Source organism: Mustela putorius, unplaced genomic scaffold (genome assembly GCF_011764305.1).
Source record: "Mustela putorius furo isolate JIRA1106 unplaced genomic scaffold, ASM1176430v1.1 tig00003853_pilon_pilon_pilon, whole genome shotgun sequence".
NCBI lineage: Eukaryota > Metazoa > Chordata > Mammalia > Carnivora > Mustelidae > Mustela > Mustela putorius.
In genome coordinates, this window is record NW_025422005.1 from 34,147,244 (window position 1) to 34,173,085 (window position 25,842).

The 25,842-nt window shown below is 43.7% G+C and overlaps 1 protein-coding gene and 1 pseudogene across 1 annotated transcript in view; one reads left to right on the top strand and one right to left on the bottom strand.

Annotated features, from left to right (window-relative positions):
- Positions 1 to 20,274, bottom strand: LOC101688023 (annotated as a pseudogene).
- DMAP1 (DNA methyltransferase 1 associated protein 1) overlaps positions 19,984 to 25,842 on the top strand; it is an 8,436-nt gene continuing 2,577 nt past the window's right edge. The window contains exons 1-3 of the mRNA XM_004740508.2: positions 19,984 to 20,387; positions 20,940 to 21,031; positions 21,291 to 21,486. Of these exons, the coding sequence (XP_004740565.1) occupies positions 20,283 to 20,387; positions 20,940 to 21,031; positions 21,291 to 21,486 (393 nt within the window). The 5' untranslated portion in view covers positions 19,984 to 20,282. The remainder of the gene's footprint in view (positions 20,388 to 20,939; positions 21,032 to 21,290; positions 21,487 to 25,842) is intronic.

The window sequence follows — 25,842 nt, forward strand, 5'->3', positions numbered from 1 at the left end:
TCATGTGTCGCAGTTGTGTTTCTGGGCCGCAAAAATCCAATGCTGCTGGGCGGGCGGGATGCCCTCCTTGCCTTGTGTTTCGGCTTTGACCTTCTTAGTGGTGCCGCTGGGGTCCACCTCGAGGGGACTGTCTTGCCGGCTAGGGTCTGCACAAAGGACTGCAAGGTCACCTCCTTGAAGAGGAGGAATCTTTTCTCACTTTTTAAAAAATAGGGGCGCCTGGGTGGCTCAGTCATTTGGCGTCTGCCTTTAGCTCAGGTCATGATCCTAGAGTCCTGGGATCTGGTCCCATACTGGGCTCCCTGCTCAGGTGGGAGCCTGCTTTTCCCTCTGCCTGCTGCTCCCCCTGCTTGCACTCGTGCACTCTCTTTCTCTGACAAATAAATAAATAAATAATCTTTATTCTCTCTCTCTCTCACACACACACACACACAATGTGTTTTCTTTGTTTCCCTTCAAGTTCATGTAGTATTCATCTTGATATTAATAAACTGCATTACCAAACTAGAATATACGCTTTTAAATACAATTTAAAAGGTTAGTGGGTATTTCATGCAATAATAATAATAATAAAAAAAGATGACATAGAACGTTCCTTTTGGTTTTAAAGTCTTATATAAAAAAAATGTCTTTCTCATACATACACAAGAAGTGTTTCCTATTTGCCTTCACATACTTTAGTGTAAGACATTACTGCAAAATCACAGGACTCCAGGGCAAACACTTGGTCACAGAGCAGGATGATGGCCATCGTAAGGAACTGCTCTCTTCCTGTGTGAGAAGCTGCTCGTGTGCTGCCAGTTTCCTAGGAGGAAGTGGAAGGCTTTGGCAAAGATTGTCATTCATCTCCAAGGCCAAGTCTACAATGATTTTTTTTTTTTAATTTTTAAAGATTCCATTTATTTCTTTTACAGAGACAGACAGAGTGGAAGAGGGAACATAAGCAGGGGAAGTGGGAGAGAGAGAAGCAGGCTTCCCACGGAGCAGGGAGGCCGCTGCAGGGCTCCATCCCAGGACACTGGGATCATGACCTGAGCTGAAGGCAGACACTTAACGACTGAGCCACCCAGGGGCTCCTAAAATGACTGTTTAGGATGTCATCACAAAAGCGACATAGCCTGGAGAGCTGTTTCAAATGTTCTTATAACTGAACTTTGGGAAAGCTCACTTTGTAAAGAGGTGCAAGAAAACCAAACACACAGGCACCCAAAGTAGGCATATCTCCAAAGAAAAACAGAGATGTTCCCAATCTGTTTGCCAGAAGGTTTAGGCACCCCTTGGCTTGTCTGTGTTCATGTGTTCCGCTTCTCAGAGGTGGAAGAGGGGAGGCTGTCCTCTGATCAGGAGAATACGATGCTTAATACTCCCCAAGGCATTTTTCCAGGCAGGATCAAACTGGAAAGAAAAGGAATTTAGGAAGCAAACCCAAGAATTCTGTCACAGTCAAGAATTCTCAGTCATTCAAGAATGTGGAAAAACTGCTAGAAGCAGCTTCTTTTCTAGAAGAGCAATGTAAGCCAGTGTACCTGTCCCCTGCATTGCCCAGAGTTCATAGTCATATCTGCATTTGTGTTCTTAAAAAATTTAGTTTTTCCAGCTGAGAAATAACGTCATCAGTGATCAAAATTGTTACTTCCCCTCTTGAACCTCTCTGTGTATCATGTATGATGCTGATGTTCAAGAGTGCACCACAAAATTTGTCATAAAACATCACCACCAGGGACTCACCATGTACAATGGGAACCCCTTACCACCACCACCACTTCCCCAGCAGCTGAGCTCTGAGCTCCAAGGGGGCCGCCATCTTGCTGGGCCTGAACTTTGCCACTCTTAAGTCTCTGTCAATCAATAGAATGACCACTCTTTCTTTGCTACTGGTTTCATTTTGGTTTTGTTTTATGCAATTTATTTTTTTATTTTTATTTTTTTATTTTTTTAAGATTTCATTTATTTTTCTTGACAGACAGAAATCACAAGTAGGCAGAGAGGCAGGCAGAGAGAGAGGGGGAAGCAGGCTCCCTGCTGAGCAGAGAGCCCGATGCGGGGCTCGATCCCAGGACCCTGGGATCATGACCTGAGCCGAAGTATGCAATTTATTTATTGAGAAACTGGGTGCTTCGGCATGTGGGATTTCCCACATTATGGATTTGGATTTGTACTTTTGTGATGTCATTTAACATATTTTTCTATCCTCCGTATTCTTTATAAACTGATACCTGCATCTAGAGGCTTGATGATTTTTGTTTTTGTCGTGAGTACTTGGTAAGTGGTGCTACAGGTTCTACCACATCAGGTCAGGAGGCACAGCCAGTTTGTAATGAGGTTGAAATTAATCAGTGAGGTCAAGAGTTTCCAGCCTCCTTTAAAGTTTGTCATCAACTTCCACCCAAAACTCTTATTTTATTTTAATTTTTTTTAAAGGTTTTATTTATTTATTTGACAGAGAGAGAGCACAAGCAGGGGGAGCTGCAGGCAGAGTGAGAAGCATGCTGCCTCCTGAGCAAGGAGCCTGATGTGGGATTTGACCCCAGGACCCTGGGATTACAACCTGAGCCTACGGCAGATGCTTAACTGACTGAGCCACCCACGTGTCCCCCATCCACAACTTTTATTTATAATTGATGATCATTGCCTAGATCCATTATTTCATAAAGGAGTGTGAAACAGAAAAAAAAAATTCTGTTTCCACTTTTTTTTTTTTGCATTTATTAGCTGTAGTTTTTCTATAAATTACTTTCTCTTATCATTGATTCCAATACCCTAAAATACAAGATATTCAGGAGAGGCCCCTGGATCCTTCCCCTTAAAAAAAAAAAAAATCAACTTTTGGAATAATGAGATCATACTCTAGCAATGTCCAGGGGTGGTCAATGAGTCATTACATGATCATATGTATCATGAGGTTTTGGAGTTTTTTTAAGCCGCTGCATTTTGTGGTGAGCTTATTATGCAGCAGTAGGTATTCAAAACAATGAGTCACAAAGGATTAGGATGTAACAATGAGGTATCGAAAAATTGTTATTATGAACTCATGGACATTTATATATTCCATGTGATTCATTCTTTGTAGTAAATATTTTTCTCTCTCTCTCTTTTTAAGACTTTGTTTATTTGAGAGAGAGAGCATGAGCTAGGGCAGAGGGAGAAGCAGACTCCCAATTGAGCAGGGAAGCCTGATGTGGGGCTTGATCCCAGGACCCCAGGACCATGACCTGAGCTGAAGGCAGATGCTTAACCAACTGATCCACCCAGGCACCCTGCATTTATTTTTCTATAATTTTCCCATTTTTCTACTGGGATGTTAGACAAGGATTTGAATTTATTTTTAATATTTAGAAAATTTGCATATATTAGAGATCTTGGCCTTTGAGATATTAGTTACAATTTTGTCATTTGTTACATTTTTTAATTTAACTTTTGACATTGCTGATGGTGTTTTGGGCCGGCATTTAATTTTTTTTAAATTTTAGATAGATAAATTTATCCATTTCCTTTATTGATTCCAGGTATAGAATCACAGTTAAGAAAGTTGTCCTCCTTCCTACGTCATAAAGAAACTGATTTATACTTTCCTCAAATATTTGTATGACTCCATTTTTTTTCATTTAGGTATCTGATCCATTTGGAACTTATCCTAGTATAAGGTATGAGGAATGAATCCAGTTTTATTTTTACCCACATGGCTATCAGAGGATAAACTGTTTGTTTATCAAACATTAAATTTCCATAAGCCTTTGGAGTCCATCTTTGGATTTTATATTCTCTTCCCTTAGTCATCTGTCTACTTATGTATGCAGCAATAGCATAATGTGTTAATTACAGGGGCTTTATACATGTTTCAATGTATGGGTAATTTCCCCATTGCTATTTTTGGGGGGCAAGGGCAAGGGAGAGGTTTTTTTTTTAATGGGAAATGCCACTTAGATTTTTTTTTAAAATTTATTTGACAGAGATGGAGAGATCACAAGTAGTCGGAGAGGCAGGCAGAGAGAGGGGGAAGCAGGCTCCCTGCTGAGCAGAGAGCCTGATGTGGGGCTCGATCCCAAGACCCTGAGATCATTACCTGAGCCGAAGGCAGAGGCTTAGCCCCCTGAGCCACCGAGGTGCCCTGATTCCTGGCTAGTCTTGTATTTATTTTTCAAAATAACTAATAATTAACTTGTCTGGCTCCAGGAAAAAAAAAATTTAGTAACTTGGATATTTTTATTGGGATCACATTAAATTTGTAAATTTTAACTTGAAGAAAATTGGTATCTTTCTGGTATTGATTCTTCTGATCAAAAATAAGGCATCTTTTTCCATTTGTTCAAGTCTACTTTCTGTCCTGTAAGATTGTTTTACGGTTTTTCTCATGTCGGTTTTACACAATTTTCATTAAATTTGCGCCTACATTTGTCCCTACATTTATTTTGCTTATGCTATTGTAAATGGGATCTGTGACTTTCTTTTCCATTATTTCTTCCGAGTGGTTACTGTTGTTACTGCTTCTTCCAAGTGGTTATGAAAACTATTTCTGTATGTAATTTTTTATCTTGCTACTTTGCAAAATGCTTTTACTATTCATAGGAGGTCTTCATTCATTATAAGGTTCCTGAAAACATATCATCTACACATGTATGTAATCTTATCTCTTCTTTTTAAATTCTTATGCCTCTAATTGCCTCTTCTTGTATTAAAATAGTGGCCATCCTCTTCTTGTTTCTGATTTTTGCAATGAGTTCCAAGCCAATTATCTGATACCAACTGAGTGTTCAACAATTCAGTTCAGTTCTGACAATAACTACCCACAGGGGGTCTGTGAAGACCCCCACAGGGAAAGGTTCTCAGTTCCACAAGACTGGCGCCATGTGGAATGTTGGTTGAAAATCCTTAAGCCATTAGTACTTCTGCCTTGCTGGCTACAAACTGGGGTCCTCTTACAACCTCCTCAGATTGGTAATTCACTATTGACAGTTACAATTTTGTTATAAAGGATACTAATGAACAGCTAAATGAAATGTACATGAGTAAGATCTTGAGGCCACAGAATCTGTGGCCTATGTTGGGCTACAGAGTTTCCGTGCCCTCTTCTTACAGAATCTGAGACGGCTGCCCTTTGAGCCCATCAAGGTGTTCACCAAATGGGGAAGTTCCCTTGTGCTCCAAGATTATTAAATCACATTCTTCATGAATGAACTCTATCCCCAGTCCCTCTCCCTTTCCCCAAGGTTGGTATGTGTGCGTGTTGTGTGGGAGGTTGTTGAGATTTCCAACCTTCTAATAGCATGGTTTGTTCCTCTGGCCTTAGCCCCCAACCTGAAGCAATCAGATCCCTCTGCCTGTGAATCTTTGCCATGAATCATTTTATTAGCATGAACTCGAGTATTGAGTTGATAAAGTATTGAGTTTATAAACTCAAGTATCAAGGAACTCATGAATAACAAGACATTCCTATCATTCGGGAAATTTCAAGGGGTTTGTTTGTTTGTTTGTTTTTAGATTTTATTTATTTATTTGACAGAGATCACAAGCAGGCAGAGAGGCAGGCAGAGAGAGAGGGGGAAGCAGGCTCCCTGCGGAGCAGAGAGCCGGATGCGGGGCAGGACCCGGGGATCATGACCTGAGCCGAAGGCAGAGGCTTAACCCACTGAGCCACTCAGGCGCCCCAATTTCAAGGGTTTTTAAAGCTCTGTGCCAGGAACCTGGAACAAAACCCCAAATATATTTTTTATTATATCACAAACAGGAAAGACTCTAGTGTTTGCCCATTAATATTAATGCTATATTTGGGGATGAGATATGTAATGGAAATATCCCTCAACTTCTATTTCATTGAGTCTTTAACATGTATGGGCTTTGAATTTGTCAAATGCCTTTTCAGGGTCTGTGGAGGTTATCTGTTCATTTTTTCCTTAAGTGTATAAATTTGATACATTATGTTAACAGATTTCCTATTATTAAATTATCTTTGTATTCCTGAAATAAACCCCACTTGATTATATATTTATTTAATTTGCTGGTTTATGATTGCTAATACTTTATCTGTTTTATTCATTTACTATCAATATTATACTTTGTTTCACAAGAAAGAAATTAAAAGTATTTCTTCACCTTCTATGCTCCAGAATTGTTCAAGTAACTTTCAGATGACCTTTGCTTTAAAGATTTAGTATAAATCTTCTGTGAAGCCATCTTGGTCTGATACTTTTTTTGTTGGGTTTCTGTTTTTACAAAATTGCATTTCTACATAATTCTATCTGTTGAGACTTTATGTGTCTACTGGGTTCAACTTTGGTAAATTTTATTTACTTCAAAAGTTATCTATTTCTTTGAGTTTTTTTATTTATTTGCACAAAATCATACAAATTAGTAGGCTATGTTTTGGGGCCACATGTCCCTTATCATTTAGCTTGTATATTTGTTCCTTCTCTCAAGAAAAAGTTGTCTAATAGTTTGTGTACAGTATTAGTGTTTTCAAACACTAAGTCTTCTTATGTATGTACTATTTTTGCTCTGTTTCTGTTTTTTAATTCACGAATTTTTCACTCTTATCTTAATAATTCTTCCTTATACTTTCCTTTGAGCTTTTTCTAGCCAATGTTTCATTTATTTACCTTCATTTCATTGACAGACATATCTACTGTAAGAATTTTCCTCTGATAATGATTTTTACTGTAGATCATTTATTCTGATGGGATGATTTCATTATTAATAGTAGTATTTCCAAGAAATCCCATTTTTTTTCTTTCTTTTTTTCTGCAGGAATCACTGATCTCCCTACTCACTTTTTTTTTTAAGATTTTATTTATTTATTTATTTGACAGACAGAGATCACAAGGAGGCAGAGAGGCAGGCAGAGAGAGAGAGGAGGAAGCAGGCTCCCTGCCGAGCAGAGAGCCCGATGTGGGACTCGATCCCAGGACCCTGAGATCATGACCCGAGCCGAAGGCAGCGGCTTAACCCACTGAGCCACCCAGGCGCCCTTATTATTCACTCTTAATAACTATAAGGCAATTGGTGAGCTTATCCTGTTTTTTATATATTCTTCCTTTCCCCATTTAAAAAAAAAATTTAAAAATTTTTTTTCCTTTCCCTCATTTTTTTTTTTAAAGATTTATTTATTTGACAGAGAGAAATCACAAGTAGACAGAGAGGCAGCCAGAGAGAGAGAGAGAGGGAAGCAGGCTCCCCGCTGAGCAGAGAGCCCGATGCGGGACTCGATCCCAGGACCCTGAGATCAAGACCTGAGCCGAAGGCAGCGGCTTAATCCACTGAGCCACCCAGGCGCCCCCCCTCATTTTTGATATGCACTTTATCTACATTGTCAGAGCACATAACAAGTACATGCCATTCTGTCACCCTTAATCTTGACATTTGCTTTTAGTTCTACAACTAAATAAATTCAGTGTTTACTGCCAATCCTTGTGTTGAAGTTTTTATAGTTATTTCATGGTTGTTTAAAGGCCATTTTCTAGTAGATTCCTCAGGAATTATCTCATGGGAACAACATTTGCTAAACTTTCACATGTTCATAACAACTTGTCTATGGCCTTTATACTTTCTGGTCATTTTAGCTGGATATAAAATACTTGGGCCATATTTTCTTGAGTATTTTAAGGATGTTACTTTATTGTCTTCTGGTATAAAGTATTTTGGTGGAAAACACTGATGCAAAACTGATATCCTTTCATTTATAAGTAATTCAGTGTTCTTGCCCACATTGATGACCAGCTGGGATGGGAATGCAAGGGCCTGGTTTCCTCACTCCATCTAGAGACAACTTGGAAGGGTCATCTCACCTTCAGAGCATCTTTTGGGGCCAACTGAGGTCTTGCTGGGATTTTATCACAGTCCAACTTCTCCCTTGAACTAATACAATAATGTTAATAACATAAAAACCCAGACCTGCTTTTCCCCTTTCCCTCTACAGATATTGGTACTAAGAGTACCTGTTTAACAGATATCATGATATCTATGTTTCAGAGTACGCTTCTCAAGGACTTTAACCCACAGTAACGTTTGCATGAATCAAAACAGCCCCTGATCACATCTCCAACTGACACTGTTCTTTTGCTCTAATGCAACCTACGTTTGGTCTTTCTTAGAGGTGGAAAGCAAATGTGTAGCTTCAGTAAACCCCCTGCTTAAAAACCCCAACCCCCAATTTGTTTAGAACCCATCTTGGTCAGGTTTCCTTTCTCCTTCTTAAAAAACAACAACAACAACAACAATAACAATAACAAACAAACAAAAAAGGAATTGAGGTACCTGAGTGGCTCAGTTGGTTAAGCGTCTGACTCTTGATTTCAGCTCAGGTCATGATGTCAGGGTTGTGAGGTCAAGTCCTGCATTGGGCTCCATACTCAGCCTAAAGTCTGCTTAAGATTCTCTCTCTCTCCCTCTACCCACCCCCACTGTCTTTGTCTCTGTCTAAAATTAATAAAAAAGGAATAAACCTAGACTTGAGTATCTAAAACAAGCTAAAATTGAGATGGGATATCAAAAGGTGCCACATGAGCATGAGGAGAGAGGTGAAAGGTGCCAGAACCCACCTCCACTGGTGTGACAGCATTTGCACCCTTGGGGCTTGGCTGCACTTCAGACCCTCCTTCCTGCCACCGGTCCCCATTACCCCCATCACCCCCACTGCCAAAACCAGCTCTGGGTTTTAGGACTGTTTGGATAATTTAAAACTCTTTCCTTCAAACAGAGGACAGGAACAGTATGAATAAAATCTGGATAGAGCTTGGCAATGGCTTTAATAGGAAAAAAAGAAAGTAAGACCCTTTTGGGACACCTGGGAGGCTCAGTCCGTTAAGTGCTTGTGTTCAGCTCAGGTCATAGTCCCAGGGTCCCAACACTGGGCTCCCTGCTCAGCAGGGGAGTCTGCTTCTCTCTATACTCTTCTCCCTGCTCTCTCAAATAAATAAAATCTTTAAAGACAATCAAAAATGAAAAATCAAAATAAAAAACAGAAAGTAAGACCCTTTGGTCAGTATTGGTCTCTGAGTGTGACTTCAATTTCCATCCTATTTGTATAATATGAAATCAAAGTAGTCTTGTTTACAGAGGGGGCATTCCCCTCTACATTTTGGTGGGCTCTGGAATGAGATCTGCTATATGAAGTTGTTACTCCCATTTTTCTCTTTCTTTTTTTAAAGATTTATTTATTTATTTGAGAGTGCAAGAGAGAGAGCATGTGCACGCGCACATACATACAAACACACACACACGTGTGTGTGTGTTGGGGAAGTGCAGAGGGAGAGAATATCAAAGACTCCTCACGGAGCAGAGAGCCCAATGTAGGCTCTTCCAAAACTGATGAGATAATGACCTGAGCCAAAACCAAGAGCTGGACCCTCAACAGACTGAACCACCCATGTGCTCCTGTTACTCCCATTTTCAAATCCTATTTCACTTTTACACGAAACCAATTTTGAGGGACAGCAATGATTGCTGCCTTCCCTGTTCCTGACTTTAATGGCAGTGCATTTAGCCATTTGATATGATGTTTGCTCTTAGTGTCTTAGAAAAGGAAAATAGACTAACTCTTTATCATAGTTAAGAAATGTCTGATGCCTCTTGTTTTACTTAGGGTTTTTTCCAGAAATGGTTCTTGAATTTTCTCAGCTGCTATGTAATATAATTGTATAGCTTTCAATTTGATTTTATTAATGTGATTAATTAGGTTGATGGATTTCCCAATTTTGTACTATCCTTAAGGGCCTGAAATAAATTCTATTTTTTAGGTTTATTCTTAGGTGGTTAATAGTTTTTGTTGCTATTGTGAATGTCATCTTATTTGCTATTACATTTTCTAATTGGTTATTGCTGGTATATAGGAAGGCTATTGATTTTTGCACTTCGATCTTGTATGTGGTCCCCTTGTTGAATTCTCTGGTTCGTTCTAATACTTTGTCAATTGATTTTTTAGGTTTTTCCATGTAAGCAATAGTGTCATCTTCAAATAATCACAACTTGCCTCTTGCTTTTCTAATGTTTATGTGTCTTATTACTCTTCTCCCCTTTTTGAATTGGAGAGAACATCTGACACCAGTTTGAATGGTAATAGTGATAAAGGTCATTCTTGTCTTACTCTTGACAATTGGAATGTGTCTATTGTTTCACCAGTAAGTGTGGCATTTGCTGTGGGTTTTGTTGTTGTTGTTCATTTTATTGTTGTTGTTTTTTTTTAAAGATTTCATTTATTTTTAGAGACAGAGAGAGGGAAGAGGAGAGGGAGAATCCAAAGCCGACTCCACACTGAGCAAGGAGCCAGACACGGGCTTCATCTCACTACCCTGAGATCATGACCTAGCCCAAACCAAGAGCCGGATGCTTAACCAACTATGCCATCCAGGTGCAACCATTTGCTATAGGCTTTTATCATTGCTTTATCAAAAACAAATAGTATATATGCCCTCAAAAAAAAAAAAACAACCAAATAGTGTATCAAATTAAGACTATTCTTTTCCTAGTTTGCTAGGATATTTTTTCTTTTAGATCATTAATGGGTATAGAATTTATTAAGACAGTCATATTTAAACAGGCTCCCTGCTGAGCAGACAGCCCGATGCGGGGCTCCATCCCAGGACCCTGAGGTCATGATCTGAGCCAAAGGCAGAGGTTTAACCCACTGAGCCACCCAGGTGCCCCATATTTAAACATTTAAAATTATTAATATAATAAGTTAAATTGATATTTATATATTTTAAAGTGTGTGTGTATATATATATATATAGAGAGAGAGCACATGCTCATTGAGTCTAAGGTGCTGTGATCCTGGCACATTCTTCTTCTTCTTCTTCTTCTTTTTTTTTTTTTTTTAGATTTATTTATTTATTTGAGAGAGAGAGAAAAAAAAAGCACAGAAGGAGGGGCAGAGGAAAGGGAAAGAGAATCTTAAGCAGGCTCCGTGCTAGTACAGCCCAAGACCAGGCTCAGTCTCATTACCCTGAGATCATGACCTGAGCTGAAATCAAGAGTCAGACACTGAATTGACTGAGCCACGCAGGCGCCCCTAAATTGTAAGGCAGATTCCAACACCTGATTTATAATTCTTGCTTCACATTCTGTAACCCCTATCTCCTTCAGGGTTTTAGCCATTGTCTGTGCCTCTTGGCATACCCTTGGGAGAAGCCATCTCACCAGACTCCACAACATCCAGTGATCACACTTCTTGGGCTAAATCACCCACATGAATGTATTTCATTCCTGGTCTTGATGCAAGTTCTTTGCCTGACATGTTTCTCCAACCTCTGGTGTAGCTTGCCTTTCCCACCCTCCAGCTCTGCCCCCATGTGCCCTGACCAGGGAGCAGAATATTCAGCCTTTTCTTATTTCCTTAAATTGTTTACATTAGGTGAGAATTTTCTCTTTTTTAAAAAAAAATTTATTTATTTATTTGACAGACAGAGGTCACAAGTAGATAGAGAGGCAGGCAGGGGCAGTGGGGGGAAGCAGGCTCCCTGCTGAGCAGAGAGCCCGATGTGGGGCTCGATCCCAAGACCCTGAGATCATGACCTGAGCCGAAGGCAGAGGCTTAACCCACTGAGCCACCCAGGCACCCCAGAGAATTATCTATTTTTCAATGCATTCCCCTCTTACGTTCGGATATTGTGCCATTTTCGTAATTTGAATTGAGAAAAATTTCAATTTCTTATATGCTCTAAAGTCAATTTGAATAAATGAGGAAACTTCTGTTCCTTGGAGGTCAACTAGAACTTTTCTCTTTGTAATTTTCAGCCTGCTACCTTTTAAAATTGTAGCTCAATAACAATAATTTGAGTTTTTCTTGCTTATTGCTCTATTATTCTCCTAATTCTTCTTGGAACAATTTTGGCTGCTTGTTTTTATTATAAAACATAACTAAAAATTATGCCTTTAACTGATAAACACGTTGATATCAGAATAGTCATGAATTTGTATTTATTTTTGGACAGTAAAAACCCAGCTAATATCAAAGGCAGCCCAGGGCCTGCTACTAATAGATTATCGCCTGAATGAAAGTTGCACTGAATGCAAAGCCTTGGGGAACCAAATGGCCTCTGTACAGAGCAGCATGAGGGCAGGGGGCTTTGGGAACTGCAGTGAAGAGGGGTTTCTTTCTGGACAGAGTAAAGAAAAAGAATGTCAATCTGAATATTCTGAAATTTTGGCTCAAGACAAGTCCCAAATCATCGACTTTCTAAGTCTATGATAAAAATAACTTATCTCTTGCAGTCATGGGGCTGAGTATAATTGAAAATCAAATCTAAAGTGTGATACCAAGGGACACCTGGGTGGCTCCGTCACTTAAGTGTCTGCCTTTGGCTCAGGTCATGATCCCAGGGTCCTGGGATCCTCAGGCTCCCCGCTCAGCAGGAAGCCTGCTTCTCCCTCCCCTACTTCCCCTGCTTGTGTTCCCTCTCTCTCTGTCAGATAAATAAGCAAAATCTTTAAAAAAAAAAAAAGACAGAAAGAAAAATAGAAAAGAAAAACTTAAAAAAAAGTAAAGCGTGATACTGAGAATTGTCATAGTATAATATCAAGTAAAATGACAGCCTTGCCATGTCCCCTATGTAATATTAGAGCACTGATCAGAAAAGAAAGCATTCAGATGACTTGGAGCATCCAAAATTTTACCCCCTTGAACTTCCCTTGCTGGCAGAAGTTCCTCTTTCTTCCTCTGTGGAGGTTAATGAGTGACTCCTGACCATCCCTGTCAGCAGGCGGGAACTGTGACATAATTTCTGTCAAAGCCTTCTATTGACACCTTCTGGTAAAGCAAGAATGCACCAGGGGATGCCTGAGTGGTGTGGTCCATTAAGCGTCTGACTCTTGGTTTCCACTCACGGCATGATCTCAGGGTCTTGAGATGGAGCCGGCGTCAAGCTCTGCACTCGGCACCGATTCTGCTTGAGATCTCTCTCCCTCTCCCTCTGCTCCTCTCGCTGTGCTCTCTCTTTCTCTAAAATAAATAAATTAATTTTTTAAAAAAAGAATGTGCCAGGATCACAGCATCCTAGATTCAATGAAATAAAGAAAACCCTGTGGAAATAGACAGCAGGGCGTGTCTGGAGGAAGTGCCTGTCTTACATACATGTTAACTCGCCTTACACCCTCCTACCGTATGAAAGGGCCAGAAGATCATCTCATTGGTTCACATTAAAAATAATTTAAAATTCACATACCATAACATTAACTATTTTAACCTGAACAATTCAGTGGTGCTTTGTACATTCAAAATGTTTTTTCTTCACATTTTAACATCTCTGACATGAAATTCTTCTTACAATTAATGGTATATTATGGCTGAACTGCTAGTGCTTTTAAAAATTCTTCATGGTGGAATATAAATGAAGGTGTGCTCTGCAGTCAATGGTGACTTAGATTAGTGGAAATGTGGTACTTGGTGGTTTTCTTGGATTTTTGAGGAGTAGACATTATATTTGGGTATCTGGCTCCCCACTCATTTACTGAGTCACCTGAAAGGCTGTCTGCTTTGAGAGGAATTCAGAACAAAGGAAAACTGCCCAGTTGTTCGAGGCTGCCAAATAAATAGACAGGCCACTCGGTCTCCATGACCCCCCCAGATCTGATCATGTTCATGTCCCATGTTGATGGAGTCTATAGCAAGCCCAGGAGGAACAATGCAGAAGAAGCCCCTGGAATTTAGGAAGAAAGCTGTACCCTGTTTGGCAAATAACTGATCTCCCTTTGAGAAAGAGCTTTATCTTATGTTGGGCCCCTGGTGGAGACTGACTGCTTATCCATGGGACAACCAGGTGACCTTGCAAACTGAACTGCCCAACACAACCTGCAAGTTATTGGGTCCACTACAATGTCTGTAGTGTCCAATAGCACTCATCATCAAGAAGAAAGGATCCACATGTGGGCAGGCCTAAGCTTGTTCTTTTTTGCTACCCATCCAACACCTATGGTCTCAAGAGGCAGAGGTTGTCCAAATGGATGAAAAAGAGTAAAACTCAAACATGTATAACAGAAGCACTTAAAATGTAAACATAGCAAAAAGATGAAAGAAAATGGAAGGGAAAAGATATACCATGCAAACAGCAAGCTTGTGAAAGCTGGAGTCGCTCTTACTATCAACTGAAGTATACTTTAAGACAAAGACTATTGCCAGAGATAAAGATAGATAGATAACAATAATTAATGGGTCAATTCACCAGGAAGCTATAATAATTATAATAATAACAGAGCTTCAAAATATATGGAACAAAAAAATGGACAGAATTAAAGGAAGAAAGAGATGATTCCACAATCATAGTTGGAGTTTTTAAACCCTCTTCAGCAATTGATATAATAGACCAAAAAAAAAATCAATAAAGGAGATTTTATGAACAATACTGTCAATTGTATTGACCTAATTGGTATTTCTAGAACTCCATACGAAACTGTGGGACACCCATTTTTTTCAAGTGTACCTGGTATATTCACCAATGGACCATATGCGGGGCCATAAAAGGGCTTTCAATAAATTTAATAAATTCTCAATAAATTTAAAAGAATTGAAATGATATAGAATATGTTTTCTGGCCACAGTGAAATTAAATTAGGTATCAATGATCATCAGATACCTAGAAAACTCTCAAATATAGTGAGCCACATAGTTCTAAATAACCCATGGATCAAAGAAGCGATCACAGGGAAATTAGAATGATAATGAAAACATAACACAATTTGCAGGATGCAGCGAAAGCAGTGATTATGGTGAAACTTAGAGCATTAAGTATTTATAATGGAAAAGAAGGAAGATCTACATACCCCTTACATTTTAGCATGGGATGCTGACTTGCATCTCTATCTTGATGGTTTAGGGGATAGAATAATTCTCAGCTCATGTTCGGGAGTTTGAGTCTCATACTTAGTGTCTCATGGTCAGGCATTCAGTTTCTACTGGGTCCAGCTGTAAGCCAGAAACTGCTTTTCAAGTGATGGCTGCTTATTTGCAGCCTGGGTGCTTGTGCTGTGACTTTCCCCTTGGGACTACCTGTGGGTATGTATAAGATCCTTGTCAGACACAGAATCTTCCCAGACCATCGGGTCTGCTGGCTTATCAGGCCAAATTACTAACATAGCTTGCACTGCAACCTGGACCTACTGGGGAACCCCTTTTTGAGCCAGACCCCTCTCTGACCTTACAGGTTACCCGGTAAATGGGTCAGTGCAGCAGGCCCGGATCTTGGACATGTGGACTCCAACCCCAAAGAAGTCCACTGAGCTTTGTAACACTTTCTTTGCGGTGGCTGGTGCAAGGTGCAAGGTCTCACCCCTGACTTTGATTTTTATTTATTTGGTTAATTTAGAAAAGCAAGAGAATTGAGTTGCAAAGAAGTTTTATAAGGGACTCCAGACTTTAGAAGGAGTGGCTCGCCAAAGATGGACATGTATTTAAAAGAAAAATATCTCAGGGCACCTGGGCAGCTCAGTGGGTTAAGCCTCTGCCTTCAGCTCCAGTCATGCTGGGATCGAGCCCCGAACTGGGCTCTCTGCCCCACGGGGAGCCTGCTTCCCCCTCTCTCTCTGCCTGTCGAATAAATAAATAAAATCTTTAAAAAAAGAAAAAAAGAAAGAAAAATATCTCAGTTCAAGCTGTTCCAGCAGAACTCCTACAGACTGGGTGGCTTAAACAATAGAAACTTATCGGATCATGGTTCTGGCAGCTGGGAAGACGGCTCTGCGAAGGAAAAAAAAAAAATAAGGAGCCACATGGCATAAGATAGTCAGGAGGTGAGGGTGGGGTGAGGGGGGTGAGGGCAGGAGCCAGGAATCCACTCTGGAAAGTTGGCAACTGTCAGTAGGACACTGGCAGGGGAAGAACAGAGATGTATGCGAGAGAGAGAATTCCAGGGACCCCTGGGTGTCTCAGTTAGTTAAGCGACTGCCTTCGGCTCAGGTCATGACCCTGCAGTCCCCGGATTGAGTCCCACTCCCTGCCGAGCAGGGAGTCTGCTCCTCCCACTGACCTCTCCTCTCATGCTCTCTCTCTCATGCTCTCTCAAATAAATAAATCTTTTAAAAAGGGAGAGAGAGAATTCCAGAAAGGTTGAAATGGGGGGCGGTACAGAACACCCAAGAGACCCCGAAGTAGGCAGAGGTGAGGGGACCAACAGCAAGCTCTTCCTCTGTGGCCGATAGGGGAGGAGTGTCTACTGGGCTGCATGTCTGGAGACTCAGTGCTGGGGGTTGGTAGCAGCCCAGAGAGCCCCCCAAGAAGGCCTTGCCCCACTCTCAGACAACTGGCTGCTGGTGCGGCCTGTGTCCTTCCGTCGTTTCCGGAAAAGGGCTTCATCCTTCTTGATCCCAAAACTAATCAGGGCCCATACAAGCCTCCTCAAAGCTCCTACCCCCAGCTTCTTGCCCTGGACTTCCTAATCGCAGCCAGCTCCCTATGGGCTTCCCCCCCCAGGGGCTCCATCTGGAAGTCTCCGGGCCTTGGGGAGGGGCCATCTTGATCGGGGCCAATCAGAAGCTCTCCTCCCTTTACTTGTTTCTTCTTCTTGAGGAATAACTTTCCCAGTCTATTTCTTAAGATAAAGGGCCCAAGATCCCTGCTGGAGGCAGCGATGGTGTTTGTCTTTACTGCTGTATACTCAGGACTAGCGCAAGGCTTGGCATAGAGTGCTAGGCTTCTTCCGCTTTTAAAACAAAATTTATTTACCTAACCTCTACACCCAACCTGGGGCTCGAACTCATGACCCAGAGATCATAAGTCGCATGCTTCACCGACTGAGGCAAGCAGGCACCCCAAGTGCCACACTTCTAGGTGACTACAGTAAGTGCTAAACAATTTGTTGAGTGAACTAATAATCAAAATCGCATTATTCGACATTCTCATAAAACCAGTAGGCTGGAGACTAGGGCAGAAGTACTCTTGCTGAGAATGGGTATCACAACGGTTATTTTGGTTTTCACCTACCCAATAAGGCAAACACTGATATCTCATTATCGTTTTCAATTTCTCCATTTCCTTTCGTCAATGTACTTATTTCTCATTTCATTTCACTTCTTTCATCAGGTGATGCTGCTTGTTTACCTGTACATGTGTTGGCTGTAGCACTTTTTCTGGAGCTTTCCTAATCACGCTCTTTGCCTATTTTGAAAAGTGGGAAATCTGTCCTCGTTCGTTGGAAGTTGTTCCTGATAATTAAGTTGAGCAAGACCAGGTCAGAGTGAGAGGCTCTGGATCTTGCACACAGCACATACAGATTGCCTCCCCTTTCCCACAGGTTCTAAGGAGCCTCATGCATATAAAGCCTGTGGGCACCTTGTGTGGGGAGAGCTCTGGGGATGAGGAGATCTGCTGCCGCTGCTAAGGAGAGAATAGTCTTGGTGAGGAGCAGAGTGGAGGGTGAGGAGGTAGCGGGGAGAGGGAGAAGGGAGAAGAAGCAAGGAAGGGAAGAGCCAGGCCCGGTCCTTGGGAGCCCCAGTGTACTATTTCTGGGCCCAGATGTGAATAGACAAGCTGAGGAGGGATGGGTTTCTGGGTCCCTCTTAAATTCTGTTTTCTGTATCCACACGCAGTCATACATGTTCCTAATTCCAGGGGATGCTACCACTGCCTCCCACCTGGTTCTTCTCCTCCAGCTTCCCCTCCCACCCCGCAACTGGCAGGCTGTCATGGCCACTCCCACATGCATTTCAGTGGCTTCATACTGCTCTTAGAGATAAACAAAAATTCCTTTAAGGTTGGCTCTGCAGCCCCAGAGTGTCCTGGCCTGAAGTCCCTCTTCCTGGCTCCGCAGTAGGTCACTGTAGTGAAGAGTCTCTCCAGAAGTGATGTTGTGTTCCTGCAGAGGATCTGATGGGTGTTGCAGAACAAGCCCCTCTCTGGGTGGACAGTGGAACTGTTGCCACCTGCAGTCTGGTTGAGGAAGTGTGGGCAGTGGCTCCTCAGATGGGTCAAGGGGGGCATCCTTCTCTTGTCCCCTTTTCCCAATCCCTGGACTCCGTTTTCCCAAGGGAAGAGAAGCTCTGGACCATGCATTTGGGGAATTTCCCAATGACTGGCAGCTACAGTGGTACACTCCAAGGATGAGGATAGAATCTAGACTGTGGCGAAGAAAAGATACCATCTAATTGCTTATTGGGTAAAACCCAAACTCTTTACCATGGCCCTCTATACCTGCCTTTGATCTCAAGTCTTTCTATTCTCCCCCTCCTCACTCACCACTGGCCACACTGGCTTTTTTTCTTTATGTGCCTTTAATATGGAGAGTTCCTTCCATCTTAGGGATTTGGGGCTTATTATTCCTCCTGTCTGAAACATTCTTTCCCCACGTAGTCTGTGGCTGCTTCCATCATTTAAGCCTCAGCTCAGATTTCAGGGAAGGTTTCCCTGACCACACTGCGTAAAGTAGTCCCCTATCCTATTACCCTATTTTATTTTTTTCATAGCTCTTGTCACCATAAAAACTAACATTGTTTTGTTGCTGAGTTTCTCTTTTTCCACCAAGGGACATTTGTATCTCATTCACCTACTGCATCCCCAGAGCCTAGAACAATGCCTGATACATACCTACATTTATGTATCATGATCCTCAAAGAAATAAATATATCAGGGGAGGGGCACCTGGATGGCTCTGTTGACTAAGTAGCCGACTCTTGATTTCAGCTCAGGTCATGATCTCAGGGGTGTGAGACTGAGCCAGCATCAGGTTCTGCACTGGGCATGGAGCTTGCTTAAGATTCTCTCTCTCCTTCTCCCCCTGCTCCCCCACCCCATACCCCCACTCATATGTGCTCGCTCTTTCTCAAAAAGAAAACAAAAACAATAAATTTCCAAAAAAAGTCTATCAGCAGAGATAGATATAAAACAAAAAATTACACAACTAACTACAAGTAGAGTCAAGTGTTTGAGGCACAGGTGCAGGACTCTTTCCCATTGCTCTGTCCTCTTCTGGCTTCAGGGACCATTCCTTTACCCTGAGGGCAATTTCTGCACGAGACCCTGGCTTTGCCTAGAAACTATTTAGAGCCCAGAGGATTCACCCAGAAATCAGGTCTCTGCAAAAGCACAAGATTTCTATCTCCAGATCCAGTTCTTCAAAGTTTTGGGATCTAGGTAGGCTGGCAGCTGCAGCTGCTGCGTCCCTGTCCCCTCCGAGCCAGAGCAGGCTACAACAATGATCGCTAACTTGTGCAGGCTGTGTGCTCCTCAAGTCCCTGCTTGGTTCTTTGGCAGCCTGGGGTCTAGTTTCCTCAGGGCCTTGCCAAGCCCTCACTCCATGCTCAATGGCTACGTGTCTTCCATATTTGTGGGATGGTATGCAGAGACTGAAGTTGGGAGCTGCATTCCCTGTCCCTTCTGCGCTTCCTCCGGACCTCCAGTTCCAGACGTTTCTCTCTCCAGGGAGATTAATAAATTTCTTCCTTTGAGACTTCTTCTGGCTGCTCCCTGCTCTGGGCTGTGTTCTTGGGCCGCTGTGTAACCCACACTAGCGCCGTTAGCTCCCAGACCAGTTTAGTTCCAGGAAAGCCCCATGGGAGGGGGAGCTCCCTCAGAGAAGCTGTAAGTGAGGGTGCAGGCCTCACTCCATCCTGGCAGCCATCCTGGGATGCTCCGCTTTGACTACTTCATCTCTTCACCTCTGACGCTTAGTACAGTGCCTGGCACACACTTAACGTTTAATGAACAGGGGCCGTTAATACCACTAATTTATTTAATAAAAAAATTAAACGTGCCAGGCAATTTGCTAACGTTTTGCATGGATTATCGGTCCTTCACTTAAGCAGGTGCCATTACAATTTCCATTTCATAAATGAAACGGCCTCAGAGGAATTAAGCGACTTCTAAAACTCTGCGCTGTTTTTATTGCCCGAGATGCAAGAGAGCAACGTAGGGCGGAAATGCCAGAAAGCAGGCAGCACCCGAACGTCGGCGAGCGGGTGGGAGCCGAACCCTGCCAGGAGCTCACCACAGTCAGCCGCCTTCGCACTGGGTTGCCAGCCGGCTCCATTTCCGCGCAGCACAGACCGGAAGTGTTCCTGCCGGCCGCGTTTCGAGTGCGCACGACCGGAAGTTTCTGTCCGCGGCTTTGCGGGGATAGGGGAGCGGTGGACCCTGCAGTCAGAATCCGGGTGCCGAGGCGCTGGGGTTTAGGAGGCAGACGGGGCAGTTAGGGAGACTCAGACGGTGGGAAACAGGCCGAACTCCAACCACATCTGGACTGCCCTCCTCGTAGCGGTCTGCCTCTTCACCCCGCCTCAGTTGGGGCAGAAGTGGCTCCGCCCCCCGGCCTGAGCCTGGTCCCTTCTCAGGCACTGACCCTTGACCTCGGGGCGCTCCCCCATCAGGCGCGATGGCCACAGGCGCGGATGTGCGGGACATACTAGAACTCGGAGGTCCAGAGGGGGATGCAGCTGCCGGGACCATCAGCAAAAAGGACATTATTAACCCGGACAAGGTAGCGGGGGCGCCTGAGAGCCTTGGGTACTGGGAGTGAAGTGGGGAGCAGTGACAGTGGGAGAGAGGGGGGGAGAAGGGGGCGGTGCTGCGCTCCTAGAGAGATGGGCGATAAAAGGTGTGACATAATGGGACAGACAGTGTTACCTTGATGAGATGGGATGGAGGTGGTGGGACACCCATGGGAAATGGTGGGGACCAAGAGAGTGTGATACTCCTAAGAGATGAGAGTACCAAAAGAGTGAGACTCTTGTAGGATATTGGGGCAGGGTAGCACCAGGTCGGTGTGACATTCTCAGAGATGGTGGAAAAGTATTTTCTACCCTGACAGGTCAGGGCTCTACCCAGCGGGGTGGGGTTGGGCAGGAATGACCTGCTCCAACTAGAGGTTTCCCTGTGAGTGGGCCTTCCTGGTGTGTTGTTATGTGTCAAATAGGTACACATTATCATTGTACCTGTAGGTGCTGTTTTGTTCAGGGATTAGGCTGGGCTAGAGAATTTTCAGGGAAGGGAGTCTAGGCTGTGGTTCCTATCCTGTGGTTTCTCTTCTCAGAAAAAGTCCAAGAAGTCCTCCGAGACATTGACCTTCAAGAGGCCCGAGGGCATGCACCGAGAGGTCTATGCACTGCTCTACTCTGACAAGAAGCAAGTACTAAAATCCCAAGCGCCCTAGGTTCTGGTCCCTGACCAATCTGCATGTCCCTATCTCCTGGTTTTCTCTGCCACTTCTCTCCCTGCTGCCCTGCCCAGTCGGGGCTCCTGCTTGCCTAGTAGGATGTAGGAGGAGCTCAGACCTCTCATTCCAGGATGTGACTTCCTTGCTCCAGCGTAGATCAGCCTGGGCCCAAAGGCTCTCTGCACACCTCTGACTCTAACCTCTCATCTCTCCAAACTCTTCTGTCAGGGATGCACCCCCACTGCTGCCCAGTGACACTGGTCAAGGCTACCGCACAGTGAAAGCCAAGTTAGGCTCCAAGAAGGTGCGGCCCTGGAAGTGGATGCCGTTCACCAACCCAGCCCGTAAGGATGGAGCTATGTTCTTCCACTGGCGACGGGCAGCTGAGGAGGGCAAGGACTACCCCTTCGCCAGGTTCAATAAGGTGAGCCATCACCATTTGGACATAGGCCAACGTAGCTCAGCCACTCAGAGCTACCTCTGGGAGCTCTCAGCCTCCTGGGGTTGGCTCCAGAGGCACGGTCAGTCTTTGTGTCAACCACGGTTACTCACTCAGTCCACATGGCAAATACCTGCAGGGTGAGACTTCATGGGTCTTATCTGCCCATGGGATCCTGTCCTTTCCTGGGCCTGGTCTGGTTTTTGGTGGTTTCTCTTGGCCCTTCAAATGTTGCTGTTCCTCAGAGCTGTGTCCCTGTCTCTCTGTACTTTCTCCCTAGTGGGTCTCATTTTCTCTGTAGCTTCGGTTGCCTGCTATATGCAAGGCATTAAGTGACCCCACTTAATATCTTCAATCATTTACTTAATGTCTCTTTGGGAAGGCCCCACAAGAACTTCAAGTAGGTACCCCTGAGCAGAACACATCTGTTCCCTCTCTTCCTCACCCATATCAGTGAATGGTACCGCTGCCCACCCAGCTACCCAAACCAGAAACATGGGAATCATCCTTGATATCACTTCTCCTGTAGTCTCTAATTATTTCATTCAACAATAGGACCAAGAAGGCAGGGAAGGATAGATGACAAAAATGGAAGCAAACAAATAGAACTCTTTCAGATAAGAGCCATCTTATCGGAAATGAAAAGTAAAAAGTAAAAGGTAAAATGAAACCAGGATATGAATGGAATATGAAATGAGTTAAAAGAGTGAACTCGTAGGCCATAGGGGAAGCCTAATTCAGATCATGTGGTTAGGACGGGCCTCTGTGAGAAGGTGGCATTTGAACTAAATCTCAGCGATACATCGAATCATCGAGTCCATTGATTCTGTTTCCATAATAAATCACATCTGCCTTTGTTCCTCATTCCCTGTGCTGGCACCTTGGTCCGAGCTGAATCCTCTCTGGTCTAGATTACTAAGGCTCAGACGGAGCAGGGCCTTATGCACACTCCCCCAGCCAGTGAGAGGCAGAGCTGGACTAGGCTAGGATTTCTTGGGCTGTTGTTCAAGCCATTATATGATATGGTGTCACAGTCCCTGCAGCCTGGAGCAGCCTTGACTTGGAGGCCAAAAACACTGGGCCCTGATCCCAAGGCTTCAAGTCCTGACTTTTCCCCCCTCAGCCCAGTGTAGCCAGCTGTACCTGCACTGCTCTGCCTGGGTGGCTCACAGGCTTCCCGGACTGAGCACATCCGGGTGTGACCCATCATTCTCCCTCACCTCGGAGAGCTGGTTTTCCTCCCTCTCACCACCATCCTCAGACCTCCTAAGTTCCAGTGGAGGGAGAAAGCTGGAGGTACAGGACTGAGAAGGGACAACCAAGAGGTGAGGTGTTGAGATGAGAGGGAAGGTTGAATGAGACCATTTGAGAAGACAAAAAAATGTTCATTTTGTATTTGGTAAAAGCTGCTTCATGTCAAGTCAAACCTTAGGTATTCAGAACACAGAATTACACCAGCAACAATAACTACCCTCAAGAAACTCTCCATATTGTTGGGGAGGGAGTGGGGAAAGGCACAGGTAATTACAGTCCAGTAGGATGCATGCTGTTTGGGGAGGACTTGAAGGCCATGGAAGCTTCCTGGAGCAGTTAGAGCTGGAATTGTGTCCTAAAGTATGTCACCAGGCAATGTTAGGAACAAAGTGTAGTGACTTTTTCAGGCAGAGGGCCCAGCAGGAGTAAAGGCATAGATAGAAAACCAGTCACATGTATGGTGTGCTGCAGGAGTTTCTCTCCTGATGAAGCCTAAACCCGGGGTAGGACATGGTGCAAGATGAGGCCCAAGAGGTCAGCAGGGTCTGGTCAGGCAGGGCTTGGCAGCCCCGCTCAGGAATCTGGGCTTGCCCCTACTATCTTTGGGTAGCAACTGACAGATTTTTAAATAGAGTACTGTCAGGATCCGATTTGAGTCTTAGAAGGATCGTGGTGACTGCAGGTGGAGCATGAAGTCGGAGAAAGGTGAACTAATGAATCTTCCTTCCAGTACTGCTGGTTCCTGGGCCCCCACTCTCAGTCTGTGGCTCCCCAGCTGCTCTCTTGCTCAAGCCTGAGACACAGGGGTCACCTGTGATGGTGTCTTCTTTTACCCCTTATGTCCAGGTGCCAAGTCTTGTGGTTTTAACCCAAAATTAGGTCTGTGCCCTGTTCCCTACTTTCCACTGGTGCGGTTTTAGTTGAGGCCTCTTCACTTCTCACCTGGATTGTTTCTAAAACCTGCCAACTGGCCTCCCAGGCTCTTGTTTCCCCTCATCTGTCCTTACTGCTGTCAGGGTGGTCTTTATAAAAGAGAATCATGATCATTTCACTCTTCTCTTTCAAAATAACCTTACTGTTTCCTGTCACCTCTTCCCTGACCAACCCTTGTCCCCAGGCTGGATCAGGTGTCACTTGTTACACCCTTAGGTGTACGGTTGGCATCAAACTCGCCACACTGGATTAAATTATTTTTTCAGCAGAATCTGAGCTCTGAGAAGGTCAGGCCACTGTCTGTCTTACTCAGCATTCAGCACTGGTGTTCTCAGCATAGGTCTGGCAGGCCCACGATAAATATATGATATATGTTGAATGAATGAATGTCTCCCTCACTTGACTGTGAGGCCCTTGAGAGCAGAACTGGCTATACAGGTCCTGAGCTTTTTTTTTTTTTTTTTCTTAATTAAACGGAATTGAAATACTTGGAAGGTATACTTAACCAAGCCTGGGAAACCAGAGAGACTTCCAAGAGGAGCTGATACCTGTAAGAGGCCAAAAGGATGAGAAGTTAACCTTTGTAGAGGAAGGAATGTGGAAGTGGAAATGCACTTTAGGCAAGAACAACAAAGGCTGAGGGGAGCCTAGTGAGTTCCTAGCACTGCTAGTCATTTGTTTGGAACCTGGGGTATGTGAGGGTGTGGCTGCAGAGAGGCTGGGTCATCCACCTCTGTGTTCATTGGTTGATTCTGTAAATATTAATTGATCCTTAGAGTGTCCTGTCCCTGTGCTGACCTGTGCTTTTGAGGAGTTTGTGAATTAGCTAGAAGACACTTTTAGTGTAGTAGAGAACTTCTGAGGGGTTTAGGAAGAGATGGGTGACATGATCAGATATTTATTCTAGATTTTATAGATTTATTCTATATTTATTATATATATTATGTATATATTATTATATAGATTTATTCTATATTTCTCAAATTATCTGTGATGAAGGGCTTAAAAAATAATTTCCAGTCCATCAGAGACTGACAGTAAGGTGACAAGAAAAGACAAAATACAAGTCCGTGGGTTTTTTTTTTTTTAAACTTTACTTATTAGAGAGAGAGCAAGGTGGGTGGAGGGGCAGAGGAGAGGGAGAGGCAGATTCCCCACTGAGCAGGGATCCCAAGATCACAACATAAACCACCCAGGTGCCCCCCAACCCATGTGTTTCTTCATATTCAATTCAGTAGGATGTGATTTCTGTGAAATTGTCATAAAGGTTTCTAAATGCCTACTCTCACTTTCCATACTTAACATAGACCACTGGTACCAGTTTGCAAACAGCAGTCGTCTACAGGCTGTCCTTTAGGTAGTAGCACTGGCCAGAGAGATCACATCTTGGATGCAGATGGAGAATTGTTTGGAGGGGGATCAAATGGAGACAGAGAGGCTGGTGGGGAGGCTGTTTCTCTGATGCAGGCAGTGGTGGTGATGGTCTGGACTGGGATGTGGCAGGTAGAGGTAGAGATCCTGGGGGTAAAAGCCCCAGCTTTGTGGAAGGGGAGGGGTCAAAGGTAAAGGTAGGAGTTAAAGATGCTTAAAGATGCTTTCTAGTCTTCTGGCTTGGGCACCTGTGTTGGCTAATGGTGACATTGACTTGAGAATCGACCTGAAAGAGCTAGAAGTTTGAGGGAGGGTGATGAGCTCAGTACTGAACATACAAACATATATTTCTTATGAGGTATAATCAACATACAATATTGTTTCAGGTTCATATTTGTGTATATTGCAAAATGATCACCACAATAAGTCTGGTTAACATCTGTCACCTGAGCATATTAAGTTTTAAGTATATGTGGGACCTCCAGTAGGAGAAGTCCAGGAGGCAGCTAGAAACAGGGTCTTGAGAGCAGGTTTAGAACCAGTGTGGTCTTTGATAGAGAAGGAACTTCCCTAGTCTGGCCTAACATTGACTCCTTCCTGGGGTTTCTGACTGACTGGCTCAGTTGGTGGTGGTGCTTTATGTCCCCGAGGAGGGTCTGGGGGTTGGGGCATGGCAGGAGGGAGGCAGGGATGTGTGCAGGGGTGCATGTGCTGAGAGAGGAGACTTTGGCCTGCACTGGGGAGCTGCAAGTCTCATTGTCACCACTTGGTGGCAGCAGTGCT